The 12,449-nt window shown below is 39.9% G+C and overlaps 1 protein-coding gene across 4 annotated transcripts in view; it reads right to left on the bottom strand.

The window, feature by feature from the left end:
* unc5ca (unc-5 netrin receptor Ca) overlaps positions 1 to 12,449 on the bottom strand; it is a 469,386-nt gene that overhangs the window by 52,348 nt on the left and 404,589 nt on the right. For all 4 annotated transcript variants that reach the window (XM_088076697.1, XM_088076696.1, XM_042487541.2 and 1 more), the window contains one exon: positions 2,357 to 2,548. In XM_088076697.1, the coding sequence (XP_087932823.1) occupies positions 2,357 to 2,548 (192 nt within the window). The remainder of the gene's footprint in view (positions 1 to 2,356; positions 2,549 to 12,449) is intronic.

Here is a 12,449-nt window from a genome sequence, read left to right on the forward strand (position 1 = left end):
TAGCAGACTGACATCGACTGTATGTAACATACTGACTGTGGTTAAGTACCCTATTCAACACCACTTCAAATTATATGGACTCTCCCTTTAACACAATTTACTCTCAGGGCAGAAGTTTTTTCCTACATAAAGAACTCTCTCCCATCAGAGAGTTTGACAAATATTCATGATTTAATTGGAATTGGAGTCACAGAAAGGCTGCTTACCTACTGAGAGACAATTCCATATTTGTTCACACCAGGCTCTATTTTTTTTTTTTTTTTGGGCATACAGCCTGAAATCCTGTCGTTCCCTCCACGAGCCCATCCATTCTAATTTTAAAATCCCTCATTATCACCCCCCTTACCACCACCGCCAACACACCCACCCCCACACACACACATCTGTCACCTATCACTCTCTTCCTCTCTCTATCACCAGGCTGTTTACCCTTAAAGCCAGCGGGCATTCCTGCCAAATCATCCCTGCTGAAATTTAATTAACAACTAACAGAAAGCCACAGAGAGAGAGAGAGAGAAAGAGAGAGAGAAAGAAGAAATGAAGGGAAGAAAGAGAAAAAAGGTAAAAAAACGGAAAAATAGTCCCCTTTGAAACAAGTGCACATTCGTGCCTGTCATAGGGGGACATTGAAAGAGAGAGAGACACAGGGACATAATTCTTCATTAATAGTAATCGTAGATGGTCCCTTAACGCAGAGTGACAAGCATCCTAATGCTTTGTAGATAAAATGTCACCCAATCTCTGCTCATGCAAAGGCATTTGCCCTTGTACACACACGGACACGCACATGCATGCGTGCACTTACACACAATTATTTTAGCTTGCTGTTTACCAATTTGCGCTGCATCCTGTCTGACCTCACTTTCCCATTTTTACTGTATACCATGATTTGAATTTTAATCATCCACCGCTGACTTACCCCATAAAGGAAACTATTTAAGTATCCTGTTAAAGGCATTTGTTTACCATTGTGGCTTGTAAATGTCACTCAATTTCAATAACACAACATCTGTTGTCGATGTATCCACTTTCAAAAAGGCCATTTCTTGTTCACCAAATGGAGACTATTGAGTGAGTAAGATGAGTATGAGCACTTGTTTTGCCATTAAATATTTTAAGACATCTAATTTACAGTATTAAATTCAATGTATGGACCTGTCTGTTTGCATATGTTTTTATTGCCTCTGCATGTATTTCTGAGAATGTTTGTGAGGTTTACTGATGTATGTTTTGAGATTTTAAACCATGAGTTGTTTTATCTGACAAATACAGAGTCTTAGAGGAGAAGTTAGAAGTCCATGGTGTCTGTGACCCAATTTATCCACATTCCCTGCCCAGTCTTGTCATTTCCAGTAAACTATCAATTGCATGCACCTGGGTGTATAAGTGTGTGTGGCATGCTTCTTGTTAGCTAATCCATTTCCTAAAGATAGAGAAGAAGAAAAAGACTACACAGACAATGGAGAGTGAAAGATGGCTCCACTTTAACAGGAAGACAAACAGCGAGCGAGCGTCTGTTGCGGTAGGAGTCACTGTGACGGCAGAGAGACGGAGACACAGGGAGGGAAAGACAGAGACATGGAGACGGAGATGAAGAGAGGAGGATGCTGATAAACAGGAAATGTGATTGACCTGAATGTGCAGATGGGAAGGCAGTGAAAGAAGGAGTGAGACAGAGGAGGAGAATGACAGAGAGAAACTCCTTGATGGAAGAGAGTGGTCTCTGGTAGAGACAGAGATTAATCCAAAGCAGCACAGATTGACAGCCGAGGGCTGAGAAGAGAAACAAAATGATGCTAGCATGAAAGCCTCAAAGAGGATGGAGCTGGTGAAGTTATTGCCACAGAGGCATGATGATCACATCTGGTATTCTTTATCCACCTATCTGTCCTATTATCTACCCATCTGCCCATTTACCCATCTATCACTGTGCACATTATGTAATATAAATATTTAGTCCTCTCTTTGAGAGCAGGTGAGAAGAGGCAAACACTTGCTGTCGAGTTCTTCCTTTACAGCAGTAGTCCTACCAGCCTGAGTATTCCTCACATAGAGTCTAGTCCCTGTCAGTTTTGGGGTTGCTATTTTGTTGTGTGCTCTGGCCTTTCTGCATCACCCTCACAGAGCATCTAGGTGCCTATGCAGGTTGAGGCATATGCACCAAAAAACCTGCTCTTTTCCTGCCATGTTCCATGATAAAACATAATTTAATAAGAAGAACAAAAAGCAAGTCATAACTGTAATTTCTTTGTAGACTCTATTAAACATATTCTAAAATCTGAATTTCTAACTATAGTGTATAATTACATTTGAAAAAATGCCATCGTTTTTCTCATCTGAATCAAACGTTTCTTACCTGATCTGGCTGTTTTGATATTAACAGACTGGAAGCCTCCGTTTAGTGCGGAGGTGTCAATGATGTCTGAGTCGAAGTCACGGTGTGTCTTGCGGTAGACAAAGAGCGCCACGATGACAGAGATGACCAGGCACATAATCACTGCGATGACAATGCCCACGTAGAGCGCCACATCATCTGTACTTGGAGCAGCTGGAGGGGGCACAAAAATGTAGAGAGACACATAGTAGACAGATATTGTTAAGCATGAATCGAAAGATCTGCTTAAGTGGAAATTGTGTATCAGCAAGAAAAGTGGCAATAAACAGCTACAACAATGATAATATTTATGGAACAGCAGCACCATGGCAGAGACTAAAGCAATATTTTTTTTTATGGAGGACAAGATGAAATGTGTTGCAGGTTTCAAATTCACTGGATATGGCTCTCTGTCTTTTCTAATTTGTGTTCAAATATTTCACTTTTACCTCAGACCACCTATCAGACTGAAAAGGACAACCTCTATAGGTTCCATTTCAAATGAAACTTTTAAATAGCCCCACAGCTTGTGTAATATGATCATTTGTCTAGACAGAGGCAGCGAGAGACATAGACACCTTTCATAAAAAAAGAATGGTAGCAACTCTTAAAACTTAATAAGGCTGTTAATTATTTTACAAGGGTCCTAACATCCTTTTTCAATCCGGCTGAGAATTTAATGGTTTTTCAGTGAAAACAGTGGTGAAATTGTCATTCATGATCCATATATTAAAGAGGGCTTAGAAAAGTGATGGGTGATGCGGATTGTAAAAGGTATGAGCCACACAGAAGGATGAAGACCGACAGACTGAGGAAAGGATGAGAGGAGACACGTTAAACTAAATTCAAACTATACGACTGTCAAAGTCCGAAGATAGCTGTACTGTTGGCACTTCACAACTTGCTGTCTTTCAATCTGGTGTCTTGAAGTCATTGTAATGTTTACACCACATGACTGACCTTCGACAGACGGGCACACACTACAAGATGTTTTCATGAGGAGAAATCATGGATTAGTATGTCTGGTGTGTCTAAATTACATGAAAATGATGCAATACCATGTGTAAGATATTTTTTTTGGTTGTTTTTTTTTTGTTGTTTATATGTCCACAAAATAGCCTGTTTCCAAGCACCTTTACTATTATAAACCTATTAACTCTTTGTTCCATGTCGCAAATGCATCACATACAGCAAGGTTCCTATTGTTACAGGTGACCCCTCTCCCAGGTTCACCGTCAACCTGGGTCTTGTGCTGCTTTTTGACAGTCATGGGCTAGCTTGACTTAGTTTGGTCAGGTTTGGCCCATCAGCCCAGCTCTACAGGGATTTGCATTTCAAATACAACAGGGCGACCCACTTCAAGGTGCGTCTTTAACTGATGAGGGCTTGTCTAAAGTGATGATGTATAAAGCAGAGGGCTTCAAGTCCCTAATTGTTTTTGTCCTTTTTTTTGTATTTGTTTCTGCATCACACAGCAGACAGGTAAAAGAAGTTTACCTGTAGGAGGTGAGCTGTTTGTAGAGGTGCAGTAAGAGTCTGCTGTCTGCAGCTCTTCATCTCATTGAGGCTTTTTCTGCTTTTACTTTGCTTCCTGCCATAACAGTAGACTTGTTTTTATTGAAGAAAAGCTATTAAAGTTCTACAAATTAAGTGATAAACATTTTTCATTTCCTACATATTCTTCCCAATAAGTCCCCTGTTATTTTGTTATGTAAAAGCTTTTATTGTGAAGCAGCAAAATAAGGAAATGTTTTGCTTTCGGCAGCAACTTAACAGACTCCTGTACGGCTGAATGCAAACATGAAACAGTGAAATGGCAGATATCTAAAGTAAAAACAGGGACGCAGAAGGGAAACTAAACTGCAGACCACAGATTCAGTTAGAAGCTACAAAAGTACTGAGATCTGAACACATAGAGACATTAGAAAACATCTTGTCTCTGCTCTCCTGCACAGACAAAGGGTAAGTGATGTTCTCGCAATACATATGCTTGTTTCAAGGGGTAAAGACGGGTTGTCAGGATTTCTTACTGTCGTTGAGACATTAGCTTGAGGACGGACATTTGTACTTTTGGACTTACTTCGGAGAAGGTCCATCACCAGCGCAGTTTGGTGTGTCTAAACTGATAATGGAAATAGAGTATTGTGTTCTTATTGGTTATAGCTCACCAACAGGTCCCTGATGCAAAATTTGCATTGTTATTCAAAAGAGGCTGGGGAATGCTCTTTGACTCTTTGGGAAATATGGGGTATGACACGTGCACAATGTAATTGGAGCTGCAATGTTGGAGGGTTACAGCAGACGGTTCTAGAAATAAAGGGACGGTGTCTGCTCATGCGCTGTTTGAGTGCACTATATTTAGCCTCCTTAGATACACTTGGCCTAACAAAACTTTTGGGTTTGCTCAAATTGATAGTGGCCAATATACTATAGAGCATTTGGGGAGGAATGATAAGATAATAAGAGGAGGGAAAGGGAGTAAGTTGAGAATAATATAGAAAAGAGCACACACAAGCAGATAGAGAGTGAATAGAAGAGAATGAAAATGAAAAAGCATAAAAAGAGAATAAGGAAGCAGGGAGGATGAAAGGAAACAAGTAGGGCAAAATAAGGAGAGGAGAGGAGAGGAGAGGAGAGGAGAGGAGAGGTGATAACAGCAAAGAAAACGAAAACAGAGAAAAAGAAGCATAAATGCACTTGAACTTCAAAGCAGCAAAACAAACAATCCTACATATTTTACATGAAAGCTGCAGTGAAACTTTTTGGAGTAGTCTCACACTTAAAGCACCCCTTGTATAATCACGTCCTCTGTAGCTAGTAGGAAGGGATTTGTCTGCAGCTATTAAGAAGAAGGCAGAAAAGTACAGGAATGCTCCTTTTAATCTGCCCTTAAAGTTGAGAGGCAGATAACAGGCTTTTAGCTACAAACAGACTGAGTCATTTGCTAAAGGATTTGCTGTTGTCGCATCAGAACAAGTTCAGAAAGCATGAGCTTGATTATGCACGAAAGAATCCTTTGATGAGGCACACAAACATTTATACTCACATATGCCTAAGCGTGACACACACATTCACAGAGGGGAGGTCACTGCTGATGCTGTTAGTTTCTCAAATACCACTTGAGGGTGCTGTGAACCATTTCTCCTGTCTCTGGGGAGCTGAGCGTGAGGGCGAAGCATGTCCCTCTTAATTATGTGACTGTAATGAACCAAATGTCTCTGGGCACTTTGTCCAGGACAAAGAAAAATTATACCCAAGGTTTTGGGATAGCACAGTGCTGTCAAACCATTGTGACAAAGTGTTTTGTGAAATAAACACTATTTTTACCCATGTTTGAAAAAATGCAAAAAAAAGCTTAATTACAAATGTATAGAATATAAGAATAAACTATGGCCATGGTGTAAATATATAAGAAAATGGTGCACGCTGTAAAGCACAGATGTTGGCTGTAAAACAACTAGAGCTGAGGTCCCAAATCAAGTTCAAAGTTCAAGTTCTCTCTAACAAAAAAATATGTTTAAATGCTTATATCACCGCCAAAATCCTATTCTGACACTGAAGAAAGTTGTGATGAAACATCTTTCAGTTAATCGATAAGTCAGTCATCACAAAAATTAACCACCAACTTTCTACATAAATGATTTCAACTCTTTACATATTAGTATTCTAATGCATTTTAGTATTAGTGTTTTAAGGTATTTTCCCAAGTAAAAATGCCAAATATTTGCTGGTTCCAGCCTCTCAAATGAGGATTTCCTGTTTTTCAAAATGTTGAGTAAAGGAGAAAATATCAGAATCAATAGGTGTTGAAATGCCCTTAACATTGCATCACATAAACCACATTGTGTTGGAAGAAATTAAAGATTCATGTAGTGAACCTAATCACCAAAATAAATGCTGGCATTGGCATTGTTCTCAATATACATGCTGCCGTTGGTGACATCGTCAGAAAGCACAATGTTTGTTTTCATAGTTGTGCAGATGACACACAATTGTACATCTCTGCTGAACCAAATGATGCTGCAGCTATAAACTCCATCACTACCTGTCTACTGACAATAAATAAAGGGATGAGCAATAACTTCTGAAAGTTAAATGAGGACAAAACTGAAATGCTACTCGTCAGCCCTAAAACAAAAAGAGAAATGCTTTTGAATAATCTGGGGAACTTGACTGCTTGTATTAAATCTGAGATCAAAAGTCAGCTCATACACATATGTCATTTTAGAAATGTACAAATGTAATGTATCTGTAGTATGCAGAGATGTACAATGCCAACATTTTCTTCTGGCAAATGGGCTGCTAAAGTTCATGTTTACAACTCCCGGTCTGTGTTTAAGAGTTTGGTCTCTTTTCACAGAGATTTATGACACTGTGGGGGGGTTTGTTGCAGCCCCTAAAATGCCTGCCAAATATCTGTTCATCACATTTAACTCAAACTTAAAGCACCACCTTTAAATCTCAGCGGTTTAACCCCAATAGGTTCTGTCATATGCAGTTCCCAGTTTCCTTTTGATGCTAAAAAGATTGCTGTAAAATCCCAAATGCCTCAAAGAAACTGCTGCAAAAAGTTGCCCTGTTATCAAGGTCCTTGCACTTGCCAAGGGGGAATAGAATTGGATAATCCTCTTAAGTAGCAACTCCCTGATCTTAATTATGATCACCATCATCCTCATCTATTTAGGGAATCTTTATCTTGTTTCTACTTTAACTTGAATGTCTGTAACTTCAGAACATTTGGGGTGCCAGACAGCCATAAAAAAATATCACTACTAAACTTGGTTTTTCCTATCCTATTTTCCTTTGAGTGCTGTGGGACACTTTGGGATAAGCTAACTAGGCTATGGCCTGCTGTGTTTTTGATGTATGTGAGTGTGTGTACTAAGCTTAACGTGTTTTATACCGCTGGGTTTAAAAGTCCTTTCTTCACCGTCTTTCAGTTTATATCCCATCTCTCTCAGATCTTCCTCTCCCTGCACAGCTCACACCCCTTTCTCTGACTCCCTGTGTCTCTCTGTCTCCATCTGTTTGATTTGTAGATGAATGAAACAACATGTCCCATTAGAGCTTCCACCTGCCGGAGTAACCTCAATATAACTGCAGGATACCAAATGTTTTCTTTTTTTCCATTAAATTTTCACTTTTTCTCCATTTTCTATTTGATTTTCTGTCCTAAATTTCTATTGTCACTGTCACCTTATGAGTAAACATCATATACATCACATAGACTGCGGCAAACTTAGCAAATTTATTAACACATGGTGCTTAAAAAGAAGCAACAACATTAAAATATGGTAATCTATCTGCATTGATAAATCAGTGCTTATGCTACTACTGGATATATATATATATATATATATATATATATATATATAACACAAATAAAGATTCTTCTGAGTCACTAAATTCACAGAATCCGCAACAGATCATGCAAAATTTAGTTCAATTACTATAATAAAATAAGGCCATTACAAGTTATTTGCTGCATGAACACACTGCACAATTTCCCTGATAGATTGACTTTGCATTTGAGCTTAATCTTAAAAATGCCTTCATTCTGTCTCTGAATGCTCAATGACATTTTTTGAATAGTAAAAAAGAGAAAAAAGAATAGAAAATTGGCTCTAATGTACAGTAGCTTTTCTCCGGCACTCAAGTCCTCTCTGTGCTCTGTATGTGTCTACTTCTCTGGTCTTTCATTTTATTGAGCCTCTACATAAAAACCAAAAGTGCCACTTTGGTTGGCTATTCTTTAATTCTGATGCTCTTTTATTGTCTGACAGCACTGCAGAATAGTCTGTCTTTTTCTGACAAGATGGGGGCTGAAAACAGGACTGAATGTGGGTGTGCACTTTTGACCAAACCCAGATGAATGAATCATGTGTTTGGACCTCTATGTGTATCTAAGCATGGCCCAAGGCTCTGCTCTGCAAAGCCAGAATGACAAAACAGGCAGTGATAGAATGAGGAGGGAGCACATGTCTGACTAAGTACTAATAGCTACACACCTATGTTCAATTTCATGGGCACTCATGCGAGCACTGAAACTCACAATGAATGCGTGGGCAGACACTCACACATCCACACATCCATATTAAGTTCTATCCACAAGTCAACTGTCTCCTGTGCTTTTCCACCTTGTCCAAGCAGTTTTATGTCCAACGCACTCCCCCGCAAGTCCCGTAAATAAGATTTAGATTAAAAAATATGGGGAGGAACTGAATGAGCGATACGCCTGTGATGTGCAGCAAGACACATCTGACAGCTCTCCATAGGAAGGAATATGTTCTGTTATAAAGGTCAGGAGACACACACGCACGCACGCACGCACGCGCGCGCGCGCGCACACACACACACACACACACACACACACACACACACACACACACACACACACACACACAGAGACTCTGGTGTGGACTCAGGTTTAAAACCTTGAGTTTGGCAAATTGGCCATCACCATCTTGTTTTTTTGTTGCAGCCTTAAGTGACCATATTTGGAAAGAGGGTGGAGATAACCTTAATACTAGCAGCTAGCTCAGTTAGCACAGTGCAATTACATCCAAGGTGAACTTTGATAATACTAATGCTAATGCTAATTTTTGCTAATGACAGTCTTAAAACTATTATTTAGAATGAATATCCCACTCCTTAGAGGGCCTTTCAGCACATCCAAAAATGTAAGACTTTTTAGGTAACCAAAACCAATTTAATGTTATGAACTAAAAACACACTGAAATAGCAACATCTTTGCCCATACTTTGTAAATCTGGGGCTATGCCATGTAAATGGCAGGTTGTCTCTTATGTACTACACTGACTAATGCAATCTTGATATCAGTATCAGTCCCAAAGGAGAGAAAAAAAACTACATTTTAGGGGATTTTTTGGTTTAAGATATTAACTATGGTTTAAGATATCAGGGCATTTGACATTTGTGAATTGTGCTTAAGGAGGGTAGAAACTTCAGACTTTTAACATACCATCTTTCTTTTTTTTTCTTGGCAAGAGTGCACTGCAATTTGTCATAGTTTTGCAAGACAGTGTTACCTTACTTGCTCAATATTGAACAGTGTGTGTTGTGCCAGTGTGAGTGATCAAAGCCAAATGGTCTTCGGTTGCAGAACTAAAATTATTATTATGCCAGGGTTCACTGTGCACATGCCAAATTCAGTTTGTTTGGAGTACACAGTCTGCACGAGTGAGTATGTGTGTGTGTGTGTGGACTGACTGATGCTGCGCCTAACTGTGCCCAATAATAATGGCCACTGTAATTGGCAAAACTTGATCAACAACAACAAAAAAAAAGTCTGGTAATTTGGTCACATACATTTGGTAACTGCATGTGTGTGCCAAAGTGTGTCACTAATAAACCTTTGGGGCTCTGGAAATTGCAGGAATTAGGCACACACACTCTTTCTCTCACACACATAGTTGATTACACACATGGGCAAGCGGAGCAGAAGCCCCGGCTCACCCTCAGTCAGCATGGATTGCTGTCCATCGATTGGCTAAGCTTTTTGTCATTCTCAGAGTCTGTCCAATCTGCCACAGAGAGGATTTAAAGAAGGGGGAAACAAGGATAACTCAGCTTAGCTCGTCTCTATCTTCTCTGTGATCTGCATCCAAAGCAGAGCTGTGGACAATCACTACTTGAAACTCATTCAACTGCCTTTTTGATCTCGCTTGGCACAAACATGCAAACACCACCCATACTGCACTCCTGGCACACACATCAGCTCTAAGTAACTGGCAGGGATGAACAGAAGAGAGACGGTCAGAGAGGGGAAGTGAGCAGTCATTTGTAAATGTGTCTATCCTTATCTTCTGTATGGGATGGAAAAAAAACCTGGTGCCAGGAAATAAAATATGGAGTCACTTTAGAGTCACTGAAGCCAGTGGGTGTATTTCTGCGACAACAAACAACTCTGCACAGGTATATAAAGTCATTAGATCAAATACGCTGGATAGCAACCCTGTAATAATAAGCAATCACAGCTATTTAATGACAAGGCTGAACACAAACCTTTCAGTGCAACTTGTTTTATCCAACTGAAGGGAACATTATGACCTCTTTCAGTGTCTGCTGGCCACAAATATGAATCACAAAATACTGGCAGAAGCTGTCTCCCTCCACACAAATCTACAGCTCAGTCACCTCCCGCCCTTCTCATCGCCTCGAGCTAAGCTGGTCTGTGACTGCCACAAACAGCCATGTCACATTCTCAAAAAAGAGATGAGTATGCAAAGAAATTAGGGTGCAAGTGCAAAATAAATCGGTGACAATTATAATGCTGTTTTTCCACTAGCTTTTTTGGCTTAAGGGTAAAGGTTTTCAGCCCTCATACATAACAGTCGGTAAATCTTAGCACTAATGAAGCAGTTGACGGCAATTTAACTGTAGGTGTAAATGACCCATAGACCTCGTTGTGGTCAAGGTGAGTTAAAAACCCCTTTACCACCAAAATTGGCACATATATAGGGGTTTTTTAATGCTGGAAAGCTCGCTAAAATAAGTGATAGACTCCTTTTCCCATTGCCAGTAGTCAGTAACGCCTTCCTGTTTTTGTTGTTGTTTTTTTCTGGTTTGTCACCTTCAATGTCATGAAACAATGGTAAACAAGGGAAGTAAACAGTAGAAAACATTCACCCAGCATTTTCACTGTGCTATTTGTAGATGCTGTTACTCTGACAATGCCAGTAACCTTTCTACTTATCTCCTTTTCTTCTCAAATTGAGGAAAGGTACTCTCACCCAGGCCCTCCAGGAAGTGTGCCTGTCTTCTAAGCCAATTTTCATAGTGGCCAAACAGTGTAATTACACCATCATGCGATGCCCTGCCACTGAAAAGGACTCTTTCCCAATGAATTACATGGTGAAAGAGACATCTGTTAATCAGTGGATACATTTTTTGTCTGACTCAACCCCTGATGAAATTACTCTTTTCACTATTAAGATTTAATCAATTCCGTTGGATAACATAATTTAAGTCTAGAAGGGCCGCATAATTAAACAATTGTATCCCGATTTAAGTTAACAGTGCGCTAAACCAGAAGTTAACCACTCGATTGGCAGAAGTCTCTAGGGCGCTTGATCTATGGGCCCAACTGTGCAGAGGAAGTAGTGCTGGCAATCCGGGTAATTTTAGACGTGGTAGATGAACCACTTTGACTTCATGTGCTACTAAACAACTCTCATAGACAATACCCCTGACTCCTTTAGAGCCTTTGTCTCATGAATAAATCCTGATTGTAACCTTTGCCACAACGGAAAAAAGTCAGATGATAGTGGACGTTTTTTGTTCAGTGGGAAAGGGACATAAGACTGTCAAAAGACAACAATCAAGTCTTGAAGTGTCCAACATGGGCACTGTCTTAGAATTCTTGTCAGTATGGAGGTTGTATAAACACTAAATCCTGGGAGCCATGTTTTGGAAACAGAAATGTTAGCACCTATATATAATTATCAAGTCACACTGGTATTGACCATATACCCAATCATCTCCCTGCAGATACAGTATGGTCATGGTTCTGCAATGCAGCTGTAGAAATCTTCCATATCACCTCTTTAACTGGCAGCTGCAGATACAGAATCTGATTTTGCTAACACAGCTATTGGATGTCAAACCAGATATGGAAGTGGTTGGTATTGCATTTGTAATCTGCCTTAAGGCCCTGATATGGACAGGAGATGGACAGCAGACCAACCGCGGTTGTGTTTATACAACACTGGGAGTCAGCTACAGTGGGTGGATGTGTTCACACGTTTAGGTGACGTGTTGACAGTCACTCACGTGGACTGCGAAAGTATACTTTGAGTTACACATTACATGTATATCTGTAGTCATACTTTATTTTGGCTATTAGCGAGTCTCAAAGCCACTCATGCAGCCTCCCAGGGCTCATGTTACTGACTGTATTTTTTAATATTAAAACCAGATTGACAATCTGTTAAATGAGGCAATGACGGCCTCTATTTCTCATCTCTAGTTCTCTCTGTGTCTGTGTCTGTGTCTGTCTGGGGCTAGTCATCTCACAAAACACACCGGGATGATAAAACTGATTCAACGGACCCTA

This window comes from Plectropomus leopardus, chromosome 4 (assembly GCF_026936395.1).
Source record: "Plectropomus leopardus strain MGB_pleo_1.0 chromosome 4, ASM2693639v1, whole genome shotgun sequence".
Classification (NCBI taxonomy): Eukaryota; Metazoa; Chordata; class Actinopteri; order Perciformes; family Serranidae; genus Plectropomus; species Plectropomus leopardus.